Below are 26,803 nucleotides of genomic sequence, written 5' to 3'. Positions count from 1 at the left end.
CATTTTGTGCTTTCTTTGTAGCAGCTAGAGCAAACAAAAGCATTGATGCTGACATTCCTTAAAATGGTTCCGCCTACGCCAATGTGATGTCCCTTGAAGCTCACACATTTAAAATTCAACAATTGGGCTTAGTCAGTGGCATTTACCATTTCTGGCTGGCTCATTCTTCCATCCAATACAAAAAACAAATCCTACATTTATACATCACTATTCATTAACTATTAACCCTGCCCCGTCTCAACTGACTGATTTCACCTTCGTGACTCCGCTAGCTATCTAAGCTGCACAGCTGTCTTACTTTATCAAAACCCTGACAAGATTTCAATTCTCTGCTGCTTCTCTCCCTTGTGTTGATGGGTAATGGAGAGAGCTCACTCTGAAGTGCTCCACACCCCAGGGCAGCTTCAGAATCAGTTTGCTTCATCTAAATGCTGGCCTCCTGTCATTGGATAAAAAGCTTCGACAACTTCTCATGTTATCAGACAGGCAATTTTCCACTGGTGTCTGTATGTGATACAAGAGAAATCCCCCCAGTTTTGTCTTCCATGGACCTGGTGTCTTAGCAGGGCTCAAAGGTCTCTTTATTTCTCTACAGAAACAGCAGCATCCACATCAGACAGAATCTGTAGTTGTTTTCCCAGCACTTGGAAAATAGGTGGCGAATAAAAGGGCAGCATCGGTGAAGGATCTCTATTCCCAGTTGAATATCATGCAGTTCCTTACCGCCCCCTGCCTGTGAACTACAGACTAACACCCAGAGACATACCTGTAATATAAGCCAGCACAGACATACCTGTAACAGTGTTTCCACTTTCTCATTAGAGTAATGTTTTCTCACTGATTTATTCTGTATTCAGCTTGCATGTGTATATGGCACAAAGCAATGGGCAGGCAGAATAACATTACATAATAATGCCATGGCCGGTGTTTATTAAATAACAACTTTGATTACTTTGCATTTTCTTTTCTTTTTTCTTTTTTGCATTTCTTCATTTCACATTAACATCCTTCCAGGAAGGATTGGACACAAAAGGAGAAATAAAATATTTCTCTTTTAACAAAACAAGACACAAAAAAAACCCCATCTTTTGTTCACATCATACAACATAAATGAGAAGTAATTGGACACAATTGTCCAAAAGTAAGAACTTACTGTGTAGGGCAAGTAGACAAGGAGGTATAGAGGTGCAGCGTGGCAGTGACATGAGTAGTAAATGAAAATTTTATATATAAACCCTCAATAGAAATGCAATTTCAAATGAGCTCCAAGATGATACCCCTGGTCCAGGACAGCAATATTTGTGGGAAATGTATTATATATAGTTGTTTTTTTTTAATGGGCTTTTGTTATAGTCAATTTCTCAATAGGATGTTGATCTAAGAATATAGAATAGAGCCAATGCTCTCCAGGAATTGACACAATTCTGTTCAAGAATATCACCAGCCTCTCCTTAGTTCTGTTCTTTTAGACTAGCTGACCGGGTCAGAAGCCATATGTTTATGTTTTTTTATATATATATATATATATATATATATATATATATATATATATATGAGTGTAGATAAAGGAAACAGTGACAACTGACGCTCAGAGGTTTCATGAGTGCTATTAACCTTTCTCCACCAGCACCGTTCCTTTCAGAGCATTAATTTCTCACAGTAAATCATAGGTGCGAGTCTCTATGAGGACGAGCCATTTCAGGGAACACAGTAGTGACAAGATGATAAGTAAGAACTAAAATGGCTTTTACAGACACATTCTTCCTGGCAGTTGTGATACATTCGCACTGAATGAGAAAATATTACAGAGTCAAGTGGATGACCGTATTAGGACAAGAAAGACACTATGAACAAACACCACTGGAATGGAACTTTACAATACATTAATGTGCCCAGGCTTTTGCTCAGCACAGTGCTATTACTGCTTAAATGACTGATCTCCATACACACAGCGATACGGATTAAAGGCCTTAGGCTATGCTTAGATCAGTTAAAATACTGATCTAAAATCAGGCATGAACATCCTTGGCTCACTCCCGTACATGCAGGATGGAAAACAGTGCCATAATCTCTTAATATCACTGTGCCACCTAGCCACTGTGCCACACGCAATCAATCATATCAGTCATCACAGTAATATATTGCACATCTCAATGTCCATATGTAAAATATAAGAGGTATTGCATACTGCATATTTTATAGTACATTACACCATCCTTAGCAGACATCAACACTTTGAGTCCAGAGGGAAATAAATGGTACATAACAGCAAGGGAATTTGGAGGGAGCAGCATTTTCAGGATAAAAAAAAAATCTTAAACAACAGAAGTTTGTGTCATCAATCGCAACACTCATGACAAGATTGGAAGAGGGAGAACTCAAATCAGGCCGCTGATGAGGGAGAGAAAGCTGTTGTGTAAAGCTGCCAGAACGAGCAAGCAGACATTCACAGAAACATGCGGCTAGAGCAGGCAGCACAATCAAAAAGTTACAAAGCAGGGGTCAGCGACAAAGTTTAAAGCACAGCTTCTGCAGAATGGACAATCAAAAAAAAAAAAAAAACCCACTACCCCTAGAGAAGCTTCACATATTGCACTCGGTCCCACTAGTTCATGAAGAGCCAAAGACAATTACGTACAACAGGCTACATTTCCCGAGAAGTTCCGCAAGATAGCAAGATCGATAAAAGGGGAAAAGAAGACAGAAAGATGTAAGTGGTTCCAGCAAGGACGACAAAAAATAATGTATAAGAGTCCCAAAGTATGATCATCAAGCATCCATGTCTAATAAAAAGCATACAATCACTAGTCATTCTGTTGATTCAAATTTAAGCAAATTTAGAAGAAGAAAAAAAATTATTTCAAACATCTTCATATTGTCCAGTCGCTCAGTTCTGTGACAGCTACAGGAAGTGTAACTAGTGCTGGAATCTCCCTTTATAAAAGTATTTTAGAGGGACATCAGCATCCATGTTGGTATATAGTGTGTTCATGATCCTCATCCCAGAGTCAGAGGGGGGGGGGGGGGGGGGGGGAGGACAGAGAAGGACAGAGAAGGACAGAGAGAGAGAGACACACACACACTGTGGGCATGGTGTTGTCTCTCTGCACTATCTGCTGTGTCCAGGCTGCACTGGTGTCACAAAGCCTAGTGCAGTTTGAGCTTATAGGCAGAAAGCTCCATGGGCTCCAAGCTGATAACAGAGTTGTTGGAGAGCGGAGGCTCTGAGAACATCAGCGTCAGCGACATGGGCTGCAACAACTGCAGGTCCAGACCTCGGAACAGCCCCGACACGGCCAGCTAGAGACATCAAGCACAGAACATTCTTATCAGACAAGCACGCACAGAGCATGGAGAATTCAGGAAATGACTCAAATTAGCAATACGGTGGGGAAAAAAATACATCCTTATTAAAGGTTTAAAGAAATCATAAAAGCAGGCTTTGAGACAAGCTTATGCATTACAAAGAATACTTCAGCGTTTTTATACCTAATGTCAAGATACCCTTTCCCCAACAAGTGTGATTAATACAGACAATAATTGACATATTTCCCTGTACTGAGATATGAATGAATTAATATTTACTTGCAACTCGCATGGAAGTCTAAGGGCAGTCCTAACCTAAGCTCAGTCCAAAAACAAAAAAGATGTGAAACACATTCTTGTGGGACACTTTTTACAGTTTACTGACTGTGCATGGCAACAACACCACATTAGGGCACAAGATCCAAACTCTGGTCCCAGAGAACCCACCATACTTCACATATCGAGTTCCCTGTTCCAAGCACACCTGATTAAACAACTAATAAGAAGCCCTTCCTGAATTGAAGTGGGTGTGTTACAGCAGGGAAAACACTCGAATGTGCAGGGCATGGGGGTACTGCAGAACCAGGGTTGGGAACCTCAGCCTTAAAGGAAGTGTAAGCAACCATACATTTTGTCCCAGTGATGAAAACTTGGATTAAATTACACAAGATCAGCTTCGATAATCAAATTCTCTCACATCTGTCTCACCACAAGACCTTTATTCGTAGAGTGTAATGGGTGTAGTTGAAAGATTAGGTTGAAAAACCTTCTAACAGTCCTTTAAATAATAATAATAATAATAATAATAATAATAATAATAATAATAATAATAATAATAATAATTCTCCAGCATATAAAGGCTCCTCTCCTCACAGTTCACATTTCTGTTATACTTTGAACCAGCTCTGTGTTTCTGCTGCAGGGACTAACCTTGCCCTGTGTGGTGGTGCAGTTGAATCCAGGGTTTTGGAGCTCGAGGCTACAGTCTAGACCCAGCCGATGCAGCAGTAGAGCTGTGTGTGGGGAGGGAGAGCTAGCGTCCTAGAAAACACCCATAAAGCACATCCACAAAATATTATGAGACAATCAGCAGCTGAAAATCATCGGAATACATGTTGGATTTTAATCTAAACAAAATTTGTAACTTGATTTTACGTGAGAAATCACAGAATCATGGATTCAAACAGCGACAGTATTTCAGTAATGCACGAGTCACCTGGTTCTGGATGCTCCTGAGGTTCAGCAGATGAAAGTCACAGGGCAGTGATGTGGCCAGTGGGGAAAAGGTGCGGAGAGGGGGCACGCCACGTTTCTTTGGAACAACTGGCAGTGCCAGCACCTCATGGTTCAAGATGGCAGAGGTCAGGTGACTCAGCAAAGAGGGGAAGCTGACTGGTCCACTGTCAACAGCCTTTAGAAATATGAAGATCGCCATTACCTTACAGAATGCGAAGTGTAAGCTCTTTAATAAAAAACTGTAGCCAACTATATCATACAAACAGACAATTATACTATTAGTAATATTTCATTTCAAAAGTCTCAATTGTGTCAGTATTCCTGCATCCTGCCACAGTCTATATAAAAATAAAACACTATTATAGAGACTGGAAGTGGACAGAATAATAAATCACACGTGGGACACATGGAAAAGAAAGCAGCTAATGGACAGGAACAAAGTGCAACCTATTCACCTAAAGCTATAAACATCACAGCCCCTCTGCTGCTGCAGTAACATTACCTCTTTCATGTTGTCTCCTAAAACATGAGCGATGATTTTACTTATCATGTGGCTGATTTTGGCATAAGAGCCCACAGGCTGCATGCAATAAAAAGGAAGTGATTGAGAAAGAAAATGAGAGGAGAGTGATCAATGGAAACTGATGAGAAGGACACAAAATGAGCCAGTTGCAGCATAAATAAAAAATAAAATAAAAAAAAGACACAGACAATACCAGGTCCAAGTGAACCACAGAATCACATAAATACAAGATCATTTACATTTAAATTTCCAGCTCAACCCCACCAGGCAATAGAGCCATCAGATCAGTGTCCGTGACTGTTTCAATGGATACATGCAAGAAATGCAACAGAAGAAGCACTAACTTCACATAAGCACAGCCATCAGCACATCTGCCTTAGAACAAATGTCATCACTACAGCTACAGGAGTATGAAAAGAGTGCCATCTGATGGCTGAGAACTCATTTCACTCACCCTGCTGCTGCTGGATCTCCTCTCTAACAGGAGCCGGAATCGGTTCGCTGTCCTCTTGTTATCCTTCAGACCTTGTCCTAGACCCCTGTTATCATCCTGCATCAATCTACGGTCCAGAATAACCTCCAACTGACCTGTGAGGGACGTGTGAGAGAGACGATGTGAAATCGTTAAAATTATCACCAGATCCTACACAGAGTACAAGCTAGACAAACTCTACATTGAGGAAGTCAGTGTACTGACCACTGGCGAGGCTGCTGACTCCCAGGGCCTGGGCCGTGTGCAGGGTCAGACGGTACTGGCTGTCCTGGATGTAGGCCATGGTGGGCATGGGGTAGAAATTGGCCTGCAGTGGTATTTTCTGGAAGTACCTGCGTGGCTGGATCTGAGAGGGAACAATCATAACGTCAGTTAGCCCTCTTTCACCCACAAGGTGCTTGTGCTTAATCTCAATGTGTGTTCTATGCATTTGCACCTTGAAAGGACCAAGGACCACTTCTTGTCTGGTTCTTTTCTACATGGTCATGTATGTTGCTGCTGGTTTTGAATCGAGTACCAGCAATATCATGGTCATGAAAATAGGATAGTTGTTGCCATGACAATAACTCTGGGAGCTTAAGTTATGCATGACAGTCATTTAATAAAAAGATGTGATCTTTTTGGTTGGTGGAGAAAGGCTAAATTAAGTATTTCAATACTGAATCAGTGGAAATCAGAGGAAAGGATCATTTGTAAAACTTTTGATGGTTGTAATTGTGTACCATGTGAATAAAAAAAATCCCATTAGGAATGTCTTTTTATGCATTTGCACAGCTCATAAACCGGCAAAAATGTGGGACAGATCTTAAAAAGGTTCGTTAGTTGCCTGAACCAGGTCCAACCATCTGTGGGAAAGAAGCCATTGTTAAATTTTTTGGGGGGCTAATAACCTTTAATAAGCAGTTTTTAAACCCCAGGAGTCTTTTCACAGAACGCTCCATTTATTAAAGCACAATCAAATTGGCCTTTTAATTAAAGAATGTGTAGGTGTAGACTTAAGACCTTGTTGTTCACTATACTGATAAAGTTTACTCATGAAAGAAATGACACTACTACATACTTTAGGCTAGAAATAGGTTTAATTAGTGTATTGAATGCGATTAGCCAAAATTTATTGGCAAGGTGGAACAAGGCATTACTTCTATTATTTCAGTGACAGTGAATGATGCTTTCGCAGAGCAACTGAATGCATTTCATGAATAAATGAACGCTAACCTGGAAACCATTGAGGTCTGTGTAGAATGTGTCCTCACTCTGGATGTCCGTGACCAAACGCATGGCCAGCTCTTTATTACTCTGGTCCCTGATGTCCACCAAGGTGGTGATGTCCAGAGACAGACCATCTATACCTGAGGGACACAAAATACAGATGTTAAGACCATAGAAAATTATGGTATGTACACATATGCAGAATGACTACTGGGGGGGGGGGGGGGGTACCTGGCACGTTGTGTATGCAGACCGTTTGCTGGAAGTGCTGGTAGTATGCGACCACCTCAGAAAAGAGAGGACCCTCCACAACACGCACAGTTGGAGGCTCTATCTGCACGTACGGCTGAGAGACAGAACAAAATATGATTTTCACACAGCAGGCAACAAATTGCTTGCCACTCACGTGCATTTAGCAGTTTACTATTTGAAAGGTCAGATTTTGCATAACTTTGTACATAATCAGTCTCCATCATGTTAACCAGAAGGATCTCCCGTGACTTTCAAAAATATAGGAAACAAAAAACTAGGAAAAAGATAGGAAAATCTCAAATCTCAAAATTTGAGGCACAAGAACACATGAGCCGTATTCTAGTCTCACGATCATTCGTCATGGTCCAGCATGCTTGCCACTGAACCTGTGCATCTTTGCTTGCCTGTCTCTTAATGAAAATAAACGGTAGACGAGCAATTGTCACTTCCAATGCAAAATGTCATTTATTCCATCCTTCTAATCTCTCTAATAAATCAATTCCATTTAAGACTCATTACCATGGCAATGCCATCTGGTAAGAAGAGGTACGCTCCGCTCTTGTCCTTCGAAGCCCGAGTTCCATAGGTGAGGAATTGGATTTGCACCCTCACCTCCTGAGGGTCATCCTTACGGCGGATACTCTGATACACACAGAGCAAAGACCGGACACAAACAGGAAGAAAAGAAGAAGAAAAAAAACCATCAATAATTTCACTTTTACTCATTTAGCCTACAAATCCAGAATTTCACTGCCTACTGTTCTAACTTAATTGTTGTGGAGCAGGAACATATGCAGTACTGAAGAGATCCTTAGAGATACAGATACATATGTCTGAATGCAGACCAACTAGGTTACCAACACACTTACATAGTCTAGTATTACTTATTATTGTTATAAGCTTAAAAACCAAAAACAAACCAAAATCTTGCTTTATAGTGGCATAAAGGATTCTAAACCATCAAAGCAGAGAAGTGAAATGCAAACACACAGCCATCCTGTTTGTGTATCTTGTAGTAATCTATTACCAAAACTGAGTAACTCAACAAACAAGCACATTTATAGATTTCCTGCCTGCGGAATATTTCTAAGTAAAACTGTTTACCACATTCCTTTTTCAAACATGGAAGTTGTCCTACTTTTAACAGTAGGGTTATAATTCAAATGCTTAAAGGCTATAAAGACCCATGCAAAAACAGACACCAAGTGTGAATCTTCACCTTATTACAAATGAGTGAGTTTTAAAGCCAGGTCTATGAGGTAAGTGGCATCTTAAAAGAGAAACCCTAGCAATTCAGGGGCTGTATTCACAAGGATCGTAAATCTAAACGCATTTCCTAACTCTTGAAATAAATGTGTTATTCTTAATATTAAGCCTCTCCATTACGTATCATCCAAGAATCATTTTCAAAGTAGTTTAATACCAAAAACAGGTCCTAAACCTAGGAAAAGGAAGTCAGAGAGGACTCCTAAATAACCAAGACTGAATCCCAAACAATCCTAAACATCTGTTTCTAGAAATTTACCAGAGCAGTCAACTTCATGTCTTTGATAAATGATGGTTTAAAAAGGGTTTAAAAAAAAAAAAAAAAAAAAAAAAAAAAAAAAAAAAAAAAAAAGGTATTTTGGAGTATTTAAAAACTGTTTAAAACAAAGGACAATTATATTTATATAATAATATTATATATTATGTAAGCAATGTCTTATTGCCAAAGATCACAATCTAGATAGATCTAGATAAAAATTCTCCACTAACTGACCACGAGAAGCGCAGCAAAGAAGAACTGCAAACATTACCTGTGATTCATACTTTACATCAAACAATAATTGCCCTCTTGATACTTCTATTGACAAATCAGTATGAAGATCATAGCTATTGATGATGGCATTTTTGGAGTTTGGATATAGAGGTTTGTAAGATGAACTCATGAAATGAAATGCATGATACCATCATACTATATTAAAACAAAATTCTAAATGTTCACATTGGTTACACGGTTATAAAGCAATACATAAGCACTGTATAACTTGTTACTCAAAATGTAAAATAAAGTACAAATCCTATCAATAATATTCATGTGTTGGCTATGCTAACCATTTGCCAAAAATATATTTGATCTAAGCAAGTAGATTTATTTCCATTTGTTTATCACATTGATATTTTACATGGTTGTGCATTTGGATTTCCTTTATTAATTTACTGTGCAGACTGCTACAGCACTAGCCAATCACTGTCGATGTCCCTTGATGAAAGATGCCATCATCTGCAGCAAAAGCATCAAGCCTGCCCTTCCTTTAGGAAATCCTCAGTATAAATTTTCTTTAGAAACCTTTAGTGGCACTGAGGAAAATGCTTAGTATTAAAATATGATTCTTTATGAATATGACCCCAGAATTTTTCCTCTCATCCCCAAAATCTAAACAGAGAGCTGGCTACTTCTGATATTTATATCTCTTTACAGCAAAGACATACACTTACTGGCCACTTTAATAGGAACACCTGTACACCTGCTCATTCTTGCAGTTATCAATCAGCCAGTGATGTGGTAGCAGCACAATGCATAAATTCATGCAGATACAGGTTAAGAGCTTCAGTTAAAGTTCCCATCAAATATCAGAATATGGCGGGGGGTGGGGGGGTGGTATCTCAGTAAGCGTGACACCAGCTTCCAAGTAGTTAATGCCGTATGGCTGGTCCAGCAGGGGTACAGGTGTTCCAATTAAAGTGGCCAGCAAGTTTACATTCTCAGGGAAAACTCATTAGAACCAAAAATATAACCTGAACATTTCAATTTATAGCAGTCTGCAGTACAACCTAAGAAGTTCAAGTTCAAATCTGGTATTAAACCCTTCAAGGTCTATAGCATAATTTTTATATCGGTGTTAACACTGTACGAGACTTTTATGACTCTAGCCCCACTGGATTGCTGGCTCACCTCCAACAGGCCTGTGGTGCCAGAGAAGCCCAGCGTGAGAGACTGGGTCTGTATGTAGAAGGGCTGCGAGTCAGCCACCTGAGAGCGCACAGGAAGGGGATCCAAACCATGCACGGTCTGACTCCTCCCCGAAACCCTCAGCAGTGTATCAGAGCGCAGAGTCATGGGGGAGTCAATCGAGTCGTACAGATGGAACACAGCCAATCCCAAAGCAGGGAGGCGTGTCATGAAGGAAGCCTGGAGACCAAGAGAATGAGACAAACCTGAACATCTGAGTCATACATGCAAAGCAACGTGCACAAATTATTAGAGATGTGGTTGGTTTTTTTAGATTCTTTATTAAATAAAATAAAGTTTAACTACATCTTTCATCATTATTTAAAAAAAATATTTTTTCACTTTTTAAAAATAATTAAAAAGACGATTAAACAGCAGCCAGAGGTAAACCAGGTTTTAATTAATTTCTAAGAACAGCACAACGTAAGACTCGTACTACGTCTTTAACTGAAGGTGCAATAATCCCAATCTCCTTTTTTTATTGTGTTCCTTTTTTTAACCAAAAACAACTGTTTCTTCCACCAGGCTTGCTCTGATTGGCCGCATGGAAGCATTTGTTTAAAGTCAACTGTGTTTCAAAGGATAATGTCTGCATTCTCAATAACAGGGTACTGATTAAAGTTTTCCTCAGCAATAGGGTAATTTATTTTATTTTATTTTGACATTCACATTCTCACACACAATACACACACCTGGTAGACTTCTCCATCCATCTGCACAGCTGAGCTCCATTGTGCACTGAGCTGCACTGGTAGGGTCTGGCCATCCTCAGTGAGAACTCTGACCCGTGCCGAGTTAACCAGTACAGTGACCACACACAGACGCTCCTGCTCCACAGGGTTAAACAGTACCAGGTACCTAAACAAGAGACGAATACATAAAGGCTATCAATCTGCTGATGACTGAGTACACAAGGTCTGGAGATAAGAGTGCTGGCAGAACTTCAAGAAGTCCTTTCAGTTAAAGCTGGCTATTTATTAACCTGTCAATGGGAAAATCAGTGTATTGGAGTACAGACTCCTTTTGCATTGCACTTAAGGATGTGCCAGTGAGGAAATTTTCCCACTGGCTAATCGACGTGTGGCATCACCGGTAATACCAGTATCACCCCTCGCTTTTATATCGCTTATGAACACCCGTGCAGCCATGCGCATTTCACATTCGCTTTCGAATTAGTGGCAATTCGGAGCAGCAATTGCTTGAATGGTGGGTTCATTATTCTTCTTAATGAAAAACACAACAAAAAAACAGTATAATGACAAACTCACTTATATTAAACATAGAACTTTTGAAACCAAATTTTCCGCTATCGTCTTGTCAGTCAGCTCGCCTCACTCTTGTCACGTGATGAATGAAATCTGACTCCTGCTGATCTGTGACTCAGTTTTTAATTGTAGCGTCCATTCTCTAACTGAACTAAATTATTTTTATTACTATAAAAAAGCAAAATGACAGTGGGGCATTGCCACGGTGGGCACCTGACGTAATCGGCGTCCGGCTGAACACCGTGCAATACCGGCTATCACAGCAAGCCTAATTGCACTGTCTCATGGACTACCACAACATTTTCATTGATATCATCACATCATGTCCCTAACAAACGACACAAGGCCAGACATAAAATATGACAGGACACAACAGCAAAGTGAAAACAATTTACCAAATGACTCACTAAAAGCTATCTGTCAGAATAGAGTTCAAAGAATAATATGATGCTCCTCTATTTCCACTGCTATGGTTGCTAAAAAGTGAAAATCCTCCATCTTGTTGGTCTGAGTGGTGAGTTTAAGTGGTTTGCATACCTGGGAGAAGAGTCCAGTTCAATCAGAGTGCGCTGGGGTAAAGAGTCCTGTGTGGCACGCCTGTCATCCTACACTCACAAACACACCACAACAGGAGTTTTCATTTAAATGACTTTTGCTGAAGTGTTTAATAAACATGCTATGCTTGCTCTTTTTACCGTTTCCAGGAAGGGCTCAGTCTGGTAGAAGCGATACACATCTTTATTTTTCATTATGAGGAAGTGTGCTGCATTAATGATCACTCTTTTCAAGCCAACAAGTGAGCGCAATAACCTGCAAGAGCAAAAACACACAACAAAGACAAAAACTAGAAAATAGGAAACACTTTGGTTATATGGTAATTAGCACCACTTGCAGTACTTATTTTTATACTTTTATCATTTTTAGCAAGCAATATTTTACATTTTGTGTGCTTTAATATATATATATATTTTTTATATAGTCTCAGTAATTCGGGACCTTGTGCCATAGTCAATGACAACAGCCTCCTTGGCAGTGCCAGTGATGGCATCATGATGCTGGAAGAGAGCAATGTTGCGCCTGGCGTCTGTCAAAAGGGAGTAGTCCGAGGTGGGGTAGCGCCCTTCCATCCCTGCATGGCGTGCATGTGCAACAGCCAAACTGTAGAGAATCTCTGCCCCCCTGAAACATGCCAAAAAAACGAAAAACAATAAACTGCTACACCTGCTGGCGGCCAATCTGGTTTAGTAACACAGAATTGTGAAGCGTTTTGTTACATCATCTTTGTGCTTGCAGCAGGGACCAGCATTTACTGCTCATGTTAAATGAAAAAAATCCTAGCACACATTATGATGCTTATGGTGTTATGAAAGATCATATCTAGCCATTGCTTAGGAAGCTATTGCCAGCCTAAGAAGGGGGAGATTTTCCCAGCAGTTGGAAATACCAGAAGAAGCAATCATTAACAATACCCACTAACAGCTTTAAAGAAGTGATAATTATGAGCACAGGTTCACAATGCATTATGCCAGACAAGTAGGCAGGGGAATAAACAACAAGTGCTTTAGGCCACCTGGCAACACAAATTCCTTCCTGCCAACTATCAAATCTCTGGCCAAAGCAGTAATTAAATCGCTAAATTCAATAACTATTAGTTGATACTTGCTATTGTGTGTAAATTTGGCAGCACGTGATTCAACTACACAAAGAGCCAGAAAAAAAATAATAAAAGTACTTTTCATAAATGGACTTTGGACACAGGATGTGATCAAAACAAACTGTGGACTAACCTAAGGTGGGACTCAAGCACACGGTCTAGGTTTTTGTAGAATGGTCTAGAGGTGTAGTAGCCACTCCAGTAATGATCCTCTCGGTCAGCATAAGCAAAGAAATCTCCACTCAGTACAGGGTAACCAGGCGGTCTCATCCCCTGGCCCACCCCATTAGCCTTATATACAGCATTGAAGTAGTCCGTTAGTGTGCCAAACTGGGCCTTAAAACAGAGAATTCCACTATTAACTTCAGAGTCTACTCAAAACAGCAAACAAGTTAAAGTACCAGAATCAGATTAACTCTCGAAACTCCAATAAACGAGGCCAAATAAGGTTTCTGCCAGCAACTTCAATTTAATGCTACACATAGAAAAGAGAAAAAAAAATTTAAATTAAATAAGCATGACTGCACTCTGACACTCACTCTGATTCAGACAAATATGCATTCAGGTACTATAGCTATGGTTGGGTCAGGATAGTCTGTTAAAGTGGCTATAGTAGTATACCAGTACTATACTTACCTTAACATGCAATTCTGGGTGAGAGTTCATGTAATCAAAAAGTTTCTGGTAGTTGATATATTGTTGGTCCCACTCTTGGGCTTTATCATAGCGGAAATCATCTCCTAATGGTACCAGCAGAACTTTGCTACGGAAAAGCTTAGACTTCTTGCGATACTGGTCCAAAAGGGCTTGAACCCTGGGATACAGAAAGAACCAAACAAGAGAGTTGTTAACAGTACTCTTTCAGCTTAATATTGGCACCCTTGGTAAATACGAGCAAAGCAGGCTGTGAAAATTGTTTTTGTTGTTTAACCTTTTCATCTTTTGTTAATAAAAAAAATTTCACAAAAATACTCTGCTCACGGGTTTATCCAAAAAATATATATCTTTGTTAAATATGGGTGTGCAACAATTATTGGCACCCAATAATTATATATTTGAAGTATATTCCCATTGATCTTTTACATTTTTTAGTACACCTGAGTGAGTAGGAGAAAATTGTGCAAAAGGAGCCCCGACCAAGTACTGAGAGCATAAATTAACATACTTTTCAGAAGATCGACATTTCTGTATTATAAATTATTTATTCTAATATACTGGATTTTCGATTTCCATGAGCTGTAAGCATCAAGATTAAAACAAAAAAAGGCTTGAAATATTTCACTTTATGTGTAATGAATCTAGAATATATGAAAGTTTACCTTTTTAAAAAAAATTTAATTATGGGGAAAAAATTCATCTTTCCACGATATTCATTTTATATATATATATATATATATATATATATATATATATATATATATATATATATAAAATTTTCTTTTTTTTTGATGCACCTGTACTCTGTCTTCAGTTTGTCAGACACTGCTGAAACTTCAAATGGGATCGGGTTCTATTGTCAGATGAAACCAAAATAGAGCTTTTTGGCAATAAACATCAGAGCTGGTTTTGGAGCACCCAGAGAGGTAGCCATATGGAAAAGTACCTCATACCGACGGTTAAATATGGTAATGGCTTGTTAATGTTTTGGGGCTGTTTTCTGCCAAAGGACCTGGACATTTTGTTAGGATACATGGAATCATGGACTCATATATTAACAGATATTAAAAGAAAACTTGACTGCCTCTGCCAGAACTGATCCAAATCATACATCAAAGTCAACACAAAAATTGTTTACTGACCACAAAATCAAGGTCCTGCCATGGCCATCCCAGTCCCCAATGTTTTGTTTGCAGTTGTTTGATATCAATGAGAGCAGAGTATTTTTGTGAATTTTTGAACAAAATTTCAATAAAGACAATTTTTCACAGCTTTCTTCGCTCATATTTACGAAGGGTTCCAATATTAGCGAAGAGCACTGTAGAGTAATATAAAATTGACCATGAATTTATTAAATAAACTAAACTGTGTTTCAGAGACAGCAGTAGGATATTACCTCTCAGCCACATTAGCCTCAGAAATGGCCCGTGGAGGCACCTTCCAGGGGCAGTTGATTCTGCTACCTGGCAGCCTCTTAAAGTCAAATTGGCAGCAGACCTTTGGGTCAGGCCCACATGTGTGAGGCACATCATAGCTGTAGAAGGGCATCATGTGGCAGAAGAGGTCTGTGCCTGACTCACGATCTGTTACAGAAAACAAAAAGGAGTTATCCAGTTACTTCAGTTATTTTTATTTTCATTACAGTATTTTCATTCAGATTTCTCAGTGATAAGTTCTTGGGTCCTGTCCTTCGTACACGTATTACTGAATAAAATTGATTGGAATGTTAACAATAATCCTGGATCTGCATGCAATTACTAAATAAAGGTCATGAAACCATAATACACACAATTTACTTTTTCATGCCATCAGTTTAATTAATTAAAAAATTTCCATGTGTTGGTTCATTTGTGCGTCTGTCTTAAGAAAAACTACCCAGCACCTTACAGCTTAGATAAACTCGATATGTCTCTGCTATAGATAGGTCTATGGATAGGCCTTCTGAATTAAAAAGTGTTAGCATGGGAGTGTGAGCCATATTATCTGTAGGGGATATGTTGCACATATATTTTAAATGTTTTTTCTTTCATATGGGTCTATTCAAAATGAAGACTGAACTACTTAATTTTTTGGTTGGAGAGCAAAAGCATTAATGATATTAACTGAGAACAAATAAAAGTTGCTAAATGTTGCACAAGCATAGATTTTTATAACTTCTCTTCTAGTTAATTGTTCAAAATCTTAATGGAAAAATTTTAAACCCAAGTTTTTTTATGCTCTTTTTTTATCTTAAAAATCACACTACAGGATTTTTCAAGTAGGAGATCTCACCCCAAGCCTGTCTCCACATGAACTCCAGGTTCTGTGTGGAGGCAAAATGCTTCTTAACAGAGTAATGGACCCTCTGAATTAGCATGCTGGTCAGGTTGGCTTTCTTCAGTAAGTAAGGCATTGTGGCACTGTGGCCAAAAGGGTCAATAGCCCACCCTGAGTGAGGAGTCACACCTAAACACACACACACACACACACAAACACACACACACTAAAAACACAGGACAGCAAGGCCATGGCAAACAAAACTGCTATACTCTAGCTGAACATCAAGCAAAATATTTAAGGAACACTAGCTACCACATTGTTCTTTGAACATCAGCTACTGTAGAATATTCTGTGAGCATACCCAAGTTTTTTTCCAGCCATTGATGCCCTTCAATAAGCTGGTCGATCATGGCAAAATAGTGACTGTTTGCTTCATCTGTCATTACCCATCCTCCTGTCACAATCTCCAGCTGCCCTCCCAGGATCAATCTGGCACAGAGATTTTAAAACACATATTAGATTATTAGATTAGCAGGTGAGGAAAAACCTCCATTTACAAAGTAACTTCGGTGTAACTTACTTGCGGATTGCCTCATGTTTGTCAGCACCTACACTCTCCCACCACTTAACAAAGAAGGATATCTCAGACCAGATGAATTTCCTGCGTGGGTCCTCTGCAAGCTTGACCACCATGTTGTTCAAAATATGTTGTGTCTGATCATTATAATATTTGTCAAAGGTTTTGATCCAACCTGTCAGTGCAAAAGGGACAGTAGTTATCAATGTAATTTAATGCTTTCAACCAATAGGGTACTTGCTCTTGAACATTTTCCTATGACTGAAAACAAAAACATAGGAAGGTAGATTTCCCAGAGCAGTGTTGAACTACCTTGTTGGACATTGCTCTAAGCAGGCAACAAAGTACACATACAGTTGCAATCAAAATGATTCAACTCCCATTGCAAACCAGGTTTATTGTCAAAATGTACAGACTTTCAGCTGTTTGCACTTGAACAAATCAAACAAAAGCAATTGAAATAGTTCAACACAACAAATGCTTCAAGTGGTTTCCCCAAATTCAACTGAAAATGCAAATTATAATGAATTCTCCAGTCTCAAAATTATTCAACCCCTTCTTGGCAAGCCTCTTTAGTATTTAGTAGAGCATCCTTCTGGTGTGAATGAGATGCATAGCTTCTGGTGGCATTCCTGAAGACTCTTAGCCCATTCCTTATGAGCAATAGCCTCCAGTTCCGTAATATTCTTGGGTTTGTTTGCTGCAACCGCCTTCTTCAAATCCCACCAGAGATTTCCGATGGGATTCAAATCAGGTGACTGTGATGGTCCTGTAGAATCTTCCAGGACTACTTCTGCAACCAGGCCTTGGTGGAATTTGAGGTATGCTTGGGATCATTCTGCTGTTGGAAGGTCCAATGACACCCAAGGTTCAGCTTCCTCACAAATGGCATGATGTTTTCTCCTAGGATTTCCTGATACTTCAATGAAACCATCTTGCCTTCCACACGCTGCAGGTTTCCAGTGCCAGAGGATGCAAAGCAGCCCCAGAGCATCACCAAGCCACCACCATGCTTGACTGTAGACAGAGTGTTCTTTCTTCATTCTTCTTCCTCCAGACATACCGCTGATCCATTGTGCCGAAAAGTTCCAGTTTTGTATCATTGCTCCACAGAACAGAATCCAAAAACTTAAGTGGCTTATTTACATGATTTTGAGCCAACTTTTCTTGTGCTTTTGGGTCAGTAGTGGTGTACGTCTTAGAGTTCTGGCATGGAAACCTTCTGCATTTATTATGCGCCTTAGTCCTTAATAAATTTAGTACTGTGCTCACTGAAACCTCAGTGCCTGTTGCCACCTGTTCCCAAGTCTTGCAGCAGGTCTTTTGCAGTCACTTGGGGGTTTTTCACAACCTGCCTTCTCAGAAATCTGGTTGCAACTGTTGATGGCTTCCTATATCTGCCCCATCCAGATAGTGTAACCACTGTTCCTTTAACTTTGACCTTGCAAACTATGCTTACAATGGTGTCTCTAGGAACATTCCGTGCCTTCACTATCTTTTTGTATCCTGTTCCTTGTTTGTGAAGGGCGATGATCTCTCGTCTTAACTTTTTGGACCATTCTTCTGACTTAGCCATATTTCTAACATACAGCCAACGTAACACTCAACATACCCCTAGCCAGTTCAGGTATTTCATGTGTTCCAGCTCATGTGTTAGTCACATCAGGTGTGCTTGAGACAACACCTGTTTTGCATATTTGTGCTGTTCTAAGGGATTCTATTCAGGGTGTTGAATAATTTTGAGACTGGAGAAATCATTATAAGTTGCATTTTCAGTTGAATTTGGGGAAACCACTTGAAGCATTTGTTGTGTTGAACTGTTTCAATTGCTTTTGTTTAATTTGCTCACTGCAAACAGCTGAAAGTCTGTAAATATTGACAATAAACCTGATTTGCAATGGGGGTTGAATAATTTTGGTTGCAACTATGCAAGTACGCAGAGCCGGTTGCACCAACTGAAGACTAATTTGACTATACATAAGGGTGTCGTGTTGGTGCAAAACCCTAAGTGGAGAGTAATTTGTTTAAAGCTAGTGTGGTGTAGAATTTCTGTCACACCCATATGTGCTTGTTGAACATCCCATTCCCGCCTTGCGGTTATAACAACCTCCACTCTTCTGGGAAGACTCTCTACTAGATTTTTGGCTGTGAGGATGTTTCCATTCAGCCACAAGAGCATTAGTTAGGTCAGGCACTTATTTCAGATGAGGAGGCCTGGCATGTAGTCGGTGTGTCAATTTATCCCAAAGGTGTTTATTGGGGTTGAGGTCAGGGCTTTGTGCAGGCCACTCAAGTCCTTCCACACCATGGCAACCCTAGTAGTTATGGGCCTCACTTTGTGTACAGTGGCATTGTCATGCTGAAACAGGTCTGGGCCCCTAGAACATCTTAATACTACAGCACACAAAGACATTCTACATGATTCTGTGCTTCCAGATTTGTGGCAACACTAATCAATCAAAGTAGGCTACAAGAGAGCTTATATATAATATGAATCGGTTCTGCAGCTTACAACAAGGCACTTCTCATTCATAACAGTAGCAAATGACATGTAAATACCCCAGAGTGGGCAGAGCTTACTTTTAAAGCTTATTTAATGTGCATATTTGGAACGTTACTGGCCATTGTTTGTACCTTGGGCATTAAAAATGTACCTGTACTATAATTCGGAAGGTGAATATATGACTACTACTACTTATATATATATACACACACATACATATAATGTAATGTAATGTAATGTAATGTAATGTAATGTAATGTAATGTAATGTAATGTAATGTAATATATACACACACACACTAATATATATGAATACTGTCTGTTACATTATTAGAAAAAGGGACATTGGTGTATGGGGTTTAAAGGTTTAAACCTCAGTGTCAGCACAAACAACAAGACCAGGCTGTCAGTGTGTGACATGTACTATTGCAGCTCTGCTGAACCAAATTACATCAACATCCAGCATTCAGCAGGCAGACAAAAATATTTAACAAAGAGAACTGATGGACAAAATTTCAATGCAGGAATCAAAATGCAACCCCTACAGAAGTGATAACTTGTAGGTTGGAAAGATTAAATGAGGTATTGAAATATTTTAATAAGCTGGAAGAGGATTTGCATTCAAGGCTTCTAGGAGTGATGTTCTGAGTTCATTCCACAATAACCAGAGGACAGATAGAGCAGCTCATTATGTGTCCAGTGTAGCTGCAGTATTCCTCCCAGCTTACAATTCAACTCCAACTTGCACAATGCCACTGTGTGCCCTACTTTACCTACAGCACACCTGTGTGATGAATAGGTTGCATAGTATCTGTTTCTTTTACACAAAGGCAGAAAAAATAAAGCCAAGTTTGCTTAACAGTAGACAGATTAAAACACGGAATTAATGAAAAGAATGATTTATGGTTGTATTGGAAGCATTTACCATTTATCGTTAATACTTCAGAACAATAGTACTAAAGTGTTTCCTTAAATGACATTCAGGCTTCCATAGTGAATAAAAACTAATAATAAAGTAGTATTTTTACCTACCTGGGTCATTGTGAGTGTGGGGCACTACAAACACTTGCAGGGGTTCATTGTTCCACTCACTGGGCTCATACGTGATATCAAAGCCCTGCTTCCACACACCTCCATCCACATTATCAAAGCTCAGCAGAGAGTACACATCCAGCATCTACACACACACACACACACACACACACACACACACATTACGAAAACTAAAGATTAATATTAAACATTTTCTCCTGCATCGTGTCTTAGGAGATGACACAATCAGTCAGGCATATCTCATTTTAATAGCATTAGAGCAGCTGTGGTTCACACCCGTAAGTTACTCAGCCATGCTATGCTACGTGTCACACAGCCCGTCTCTGCTTGCTATTGTTGGGTGCAAAAAAATAAAAGGCTTCCTTTCTGTGAAGTCTTTGCCATATTTACTAAACACAAGGTAAACCAGGTTTTACTGCACTGCAGATATTAAAATGACTTACATGTTGTGACAAAGTTGACACGTACCCCTATCTCAAAACATCTCTTAAAATTAAGTCATGAAGTCACAGGATATAATGTCACGATGTGCGATTAAAAAAACCTCCTAGTGCGGTTGCAATTCATGCCCATGTTTACTCATATTGAAAATGCAGGACTAGCATGGTGCGACAGAAACTGCTAAAGTGATTTGCACAATCATGCTGAATAGAAGCCTCTCTCAGAACACAGGCACTGAACTTAGTGTCTATAGAGCACTTGCCTGCAGGTCGCTCTGGCCATGGCGGCCCAGTGCAAACTGACAGTCTTGGGGTTTTATGGTGAGGAAGGTAGGCCTGCCGTCGAAAGGCAGCACCCAAGAACCGTTGGCACTGCGAAATGGAAGTTGGCCACTGGGTGAGATGGCGCCTGTGTCCGTAAGCTCCAGCACAGAGTCTTTAATGTGGCTGATGATCTGGTGGTTCTCCTCTAGAAGCTGCTCCAGCTGCTCAATGCGGTTCTGCAACACCGAAATCTGGCTCTAAAATTGAAAGGGGAAAAGGAAACATCTAACCTACCATCACAGTACAAACACATTTTCTACAGGAAAAGGTGGGATCAAAATTGCTAGAAAGTCATCTACAACACAACGTCTAGGGATGCAATTTTCTGTTTTATTTCCTTTTTATTCTGATACTAATATCAGATTTTTGAGTATCAGTTGATGCTGAAAACTAATCTAACTAATCTACTGACATTAGAGCATGGTCTGAACCTTGTTTACTCAAACATTAGGAGTGTTTGGTTCATGACCAAATTTCATTTGAGCTCTCTTTGTGTTTGTGTGCCAGCACAAAGCACTTAGTATAACACATTGGTAGTAGGGGCAGGTGAGATGACAAAAATAAATACAACACACAATATATAGTTTTCTCACAAACAATCAGCAATACATGCTTTCTATACAATTTACACACAAAAAAATTCTATTTAAAAAATCTCATTTATATTTATAAAGATTTTAAAAACTGAAAAGGGAAAATAACATTTTACAAATGTAAAGATTTCAACATCAAATCAGTCATCAGCGATGTTTTAATTGGTAGGCTGTATAAAATTTAAACTTAATAAAATGTGTAAATATTTACATATACATGTAATGTAGGTACCTAAATATTTGGGCATTGATAACAATATTGTTAATTTACCTGCCTACTACAGTATATTGAAGCTCAAATGAACATTCAATTTAATTTAAAGCTACGCCCAAATCAGGTGAACAGTGTACGAATTACAGCACTTTGTATGTGGTCCGAATGTGGACCAAAATTAATTGCACAAACTAACAATAATGAATTAAATTCTCATCTTTAATATTTGGTTGCAAAGCCTTTGCAGGGCTTGTAGGGCTGCAACTTACGATTATTTTCATAATCGATTAATCGGTCGATTATTTTTTCAGTTAATCGATTAATCAGATGGGGGAGATCAAACTTTCAGCATCATTTTTTCGGTTATTTAAAATACATTTTGGGTGAATTTATAAATGTATTTATTTTTTAGATATAGTTAACCTACAGTACATTTTGTTTACTTATTTTATACCTCTGATATTCTTTTATTTAATTAGTTTTATACAGACAAAAATGAACATCGTTTTGTATTTCACACACAAACACACACCAGCTGCTTCAGCATTCTTACCCTTGGGAAATTTCCCCCATTCTGTCTCCTGGCTGGGTCATGTTGGACACGATCCAACATCAGATAAAGTGAGAAGACAGCCACACAGAAGATGGCCCCGCCACACACAGTCACCTGCTTTTTCAGTTTCATCCTGTCCTTTTAGCCAAACAGTGCTGCAGCAATGGCAGACGTGAAGATAAAAACTTTACCTATGCACAACTTGGATGGGGGGGGGGGGGGGGAGTCTGAAATCTTTTAATGCGCAGCGTGCCCCAGAAGGTCAGGCTTTGTCAACAAGACTTCATGTCTATCCCTCTGCATATCCATAGAGCTCCAGTCTCAAGAGCAGAGGTCAGGATGGTGGTCAACAACAATGGGCAAGCACCAAGTCAAATTCAAACGAACCACTGCTAAGGCTGTAGCCCTAGTCCTCAATAATTTAATCCCACAGGAACTGAGAGGGGAAAAAAGAACAGCACAAGGCCCAAACAGGGAGCCTAGTGTTGCTGCACGGTGAGCACACACGTATGCTTGTGAAATCCTTTCGACTCAAAGGGCTAAGATCAATCCTTCATAATCTCAAGATTGTCTATCTCTGAGTGGGCCGTGCAGACAAAGTTATCACAGTGAAAGGAGGTTTCCACAAAGCAGTTCAGAAAGGACAGCTGAGTCGCGGGGAAAAACTTGGCTCGTCACATTCCTTCTTTCTTTAGCTTGACCTTTTTTTTTTAAAGGGTAATGTTGACTGTGATGAATATATTCAAGACCCCTTCCAAGACCACAGAATAAGGAAATAAATGCTAAATGCAGCCCTACACTAAAGACGATAGCAATGACTGACTCTTTTCACATACAGTGGAAGGGAGGGAGGAAAGAGACAGACACTGTCTTATGCACAAAAGAAACGTCAAAATCAATGAAAGCAGAGTGGTCCGGATTTGGCAGCTGAGTCAAACAGGTGTTTCTCTTTCCTTCACTAAAAAAAGTCTAATATGATCTTAATCTCCTTGGCTCAGACTTGGGCATTCACTTAGCCATCCCCAGAAGGGATTTGAGATTATTCCAGCATTCAAATTGGCTTGGCTAAAAGCTAAACAAGCTTCTGTCTTGCATCAAAAATATCTCTCTGGCCAGCTATGTAAAACTGAGAAGTCAGTACAGGTCAAGTTTTTAAGCATCTATAATTATAAATCTAAACTGTGGTCAGTCTGACTTAAATCAGTCTCTTTGGGCACATTAATCAAGAGTTCTTTCCTCCATGCTGCTACACGGTCATGCTCCAGCTCAAACATCAGGAACCCTCACAGCCAGGGAAGCACCTGTGAAAACAAAAGTTGCATGGGTCAAGTGAGCTTCCTGTTGCTTTCCTGTCCAACACATTATGTAGTTAACTAAAGAGGTTTAGGAACACAATAATTTTTTTTGTTGTTTTTTAAGTTAAAGAGGAGGTAATATGACCATATTGTTTGACAGTACTGTTCAACTTGTGTAACTTCCTCTTTTCTATTTATAAAAAAGAAGAAGAAGAAGAAGAAAAAAAAAAAAGCATTACCACTGCTGTTCTTTTACTCTGTGTTTCTGGGATTTATTCATTCATTTTCCATAAATACTTTATCCTGGTCAAGGTTGCAGTGGATCCGGAGCCCATCCCAGAAACACTGTGTGCAAAGCAGTAGAATGTACCGTGTATGGGATGACAGTCCATTGCAGAGCACCATTAACACATACACTCACAACTAGGGGCAAGTTAGGAGTTGCCAAAATACCTTGTTATTTTTATTACCTTATTATTATCATCATCATGTGTTCAATCAGTACTGTACACGTTCTCTACTTATCATAGTAACATTCCTCAAATGACATTCTTCAAATAAAGTAAGACTTGCTGAGAAAATGCTTAGAGAAACAGACAGTTACTACAGAGTCAAACAGCCTATTGTGGAACATGAACGTCTTCGATTTAAAAAAAAATTAATAATAGTTTAGAATAATTTCTGTGCTATCTACCTTTGTGTACTAATTTTTTGCTGTTATTAGCTGCCTGAAGAGGGAAATGCAAAATGAAGTGTGTGTGGTTCATTAAAAAGGTATGTTTTTGCTGTTATTGCTTTATAATCACACCCTGGCTCCAGACAGTGCTAAAATCAAAATACATAGGTAATCTATATGCTTTTTTGTTTGTTGTTTTTTTAGACAAAAGACAGATGTACCTCTTCTCTCAGACAAGAATCTTTCTCTACCACTTTTGGTTGCACAAGTGGTGCAACCCCTGCACAGAAGTTTTGTGATATGATGTTTATGCCATAAATCATACACCATTAATAACAGCATTGTGTGTATTCTTACCATGACTAACCTAGGCTCACAATCAGGGCTCTACAGTGCAACCATTTCACTCGCATTTGCAGCTGAAAAGTACTTTGTGTGGCTGTGAAAAAAATATGTAGGCACAACGGTGCAAGTGACCTGTTCGGAGTTGTATAATACAATCAGAATTAAAAACCACAACTCCAAAATGCATCTACACTGCGCAACAGTCACTTTCACACTGCTTTTCATCACCTCAGTCAACCAAACAAGTGTGTATATACTGCAAAGAAGCCATTATGACGACAAGAGTAACACTGTACATCATCTGCTACTCTCAACTTCCTGATCTCAAAAACCACCATACATAAAATACATCAAAATATATATATAATAAAAATATAAATAATATAAAAATATAAATAAAATGACAAATTAAATAATGTTTAATTACTATGGGTTACATTTAATATCAATTTGACATTAAGCTTAGTTCGCTATTTCCTTAGAAGGCTATTAGCCTTCTTTTTCCTAATATGAATCATTTTTGTGTTAGTCTACTTTTAATTAGGACACTCTATTGCTTAAGATATTTTTAAAAAATAATATAATATAATATAATATATAATATAATATATAATATAAACAAGCATAAAATATTTATAAATTAACCAACAATATTTGTGTCATTGCTATTATTTTAATTCAATTAACAGTGACCATGATCAGAGAGCTTACATTTAACTGTTTATGACAGACCTCCTGATTGAAGCTTAAACAAAAAAAAAGATTGGTATCTGGATCGGTTTCGGTCGATCAAGATGACAAGAAATCGGTATCGGCTGTAAAAATCCTGATCAGAGCATCAGTAATGAACACCATTAAACTAAAGTGCTTTCCATCTGGCAGGTAAGTGAACTCACCCAATCACATCCAATATGAGATTATTCAGATAGATACACAATATACACAGAGCGGTTTGAGAACTGACTCCAGCCCACAACCATGACAGTGGAAAATGTCTAATATTGTAGCTTTAAATATATTTAAGAGGAGCAGACTTCAAAGTAGGGCTGGGCGAAAAAAATGTTTGGTATAACGCTCAATAACATGTAAAATGGTTGCATGAACAACCCTGACGCATGTGCCATCCCTGGATCATAAACAGCCTTTATTGTACGTAAGTTTCGACTCAGTACCAAACCTTTGTTTCTTGTTTCCGTGGCACAGTTTTGATCCTGTTTTGCCTAGTTTATGCCCATTTGCCAATCGCCTGACCTGTTGCCTGTTTATTACCACGACTTTGCCTTTCGATTTGTCTGTAATAAGTTTTTTTTAGCTGTACCGCCCAGCCCTACTGAACATCGAGGTTTTTGGTATTTGTTTACAAGGTGGAACAGGGTTTTTTTTTTTTTTTTTGCATACAGCCTGTAAAATTAACCGAAAAGATTAAATTTAGTTTATCAGAAGGTAAATTAATTTGTCATGGCTCACATTAGGTTCCTAAATTCTGTCATAATTGACAAGTTCAAGTTTTCTCATGCCTACTTGTGTGTTACATTGTAGCACATTAACGTTACCATCATATATATATATATATTATATATATATATATATATATATATATATATTGATCATTGTTTTAAAAAATTCATGATGCATTACCCAACTATTTTCCAACCAGGATTATGTATGCAAGTGAACAATGAAATATTCATAAAGGCAGTTCAACATAGGTTTAGTTGAATAAGTCAGTAATTTGTAATATGACTTTTTCATACTTAATACAGTTTTTTTAAAGGTAGCGTTCTGAATACAGTTTAGTTTAGGATGACCTTAAGCGTTGTCAGTAGCTAATGGCAATAAACCGTGCAAGGTCTGACTTTAGTCAGTCTGTTTATTTCCGAAATGTAACCAAGTAACTGTCCTGTTTCCTGCTTTACACAAGATAAGGAATGTTTAGCTATTACTCGGGTCTATAAAACAATAACATATTTATATATACCCCAAATCTCTGGTGTCAGGAAGAACAGCCAAAACATATCCGTTCATTCAAAATGTCCCTTCACAACACACTATAGCTGACTTTTCGATATCCTCTCATCACACCAGTATCGAGTGAGCCTCAAATAGATTACTCCAGTACACCGCCGCCTGCTAGCTCGCTAATGAACACAGCTATAACAGCACTATCACTTCCTTCCTATTTCACACTGTTCGAGCAGTCCAGCACAGCTAATGTTACCTGGTGTTAGCTATGATGAGCCATTGTCCTTATGCCCACACGTTTTACTACACCGATACAACCAGCGAATGACCGGAATCAGATGTGAAGTACTCGGTGTAATCCAAGTAAAAACTGCCCTCAACCGTAATCTCTTCGTCCTGTGGAGTTATGTACTGCGCATGCGC

The 26,803-nt window shown here is 38.9% G+C and overlaps 1 protein-coding gene across 6 annotated transcripts; it reads right to left on the bottom strand.

The window, feature by feature from the left end:
* Positions 1 to 902: 902 nt before the first annotated feature.
* Positions 903 to 26,803, bottom strand: man2a2 (mannosidase, alpha, class 2A, member 2). 6 transcript variants are annotated; one of them, XM_053641506.1, is made up of 24 exons: positions 26,397 to 26,803; positions 23,637 to 23,742; positions 22,103 to 23,403; positions 20,682 to 20,939; positions 19,958 to 20,102; positions 16,427 to 16,598; positions 16,208 to 16,335; positions 15,859 to 16,032; positions 14,984 to 15,170; positions 13,567 to 13,744; positions 13,064 to 13,266; positions 12,273 to 12,455; positions 11,972 to 12,086; positions 11,814 to 11,881; positions 10,704 to 10,869; positions 9,955 to 10,191; positions 7,539 to 7,661; positions 6,999 to 7,113; positions 6,774 to 6,907; positions 5,763 to 5,904; positions 5,520 to 5,653; positions 4,523 to 4,717; positions 4,237 to 4,347; positions 903 to 3,300 (listed from the first exon to the last, which is right to left on the bottom strand). In XM_053641506.1, exons 3-24 carry the CDS (start codon positions 22,232 to 22,234, stop codon positions 3,148 to 3,150), a joined length of 3,453 nt encoding a protein of 1,150 aa, XP_053497481.1. In that variant the 5' UTR covers positions 22,235 to 23,403; positions 23,637 to 23,742; positions 26,397 to 26,803; the 3' UTR covers positions 903 to 3,147. The 6 variants fall into 6 exon arrangements, with proteins under 6 accessions (XP_053497481.1, XP_053497480.1, XP_053497485.1 ...); XM_053641505.1 differs by having other exon boundaries at positions 26,637 to 26,803; XM_053641510.1 differs by lacking the exon at positions 23,637 to 23,742 and adding an exon at positions 5,045 to 5,122 and having other exon boundaries at positions 26,637 to 26,803.

Source organism: Ictalurus furcatus, chromosome 14 (assembly GCF_023375685.1).
Source record: "Ictalurus furcatus strain D&B chromosome 14, Billie_1.0, whole genome shotgun sequence".
NCBI classification, from domain to species: Eukaryota; Metazoa; Chordata; class Actinopteri; order Siluriformes; family Ictaluridae; genus Ictalurus; species Ictalurus furcatus.
This window is presented reverse-complemented; position numbering and strand designations above follow the sequence as displayed.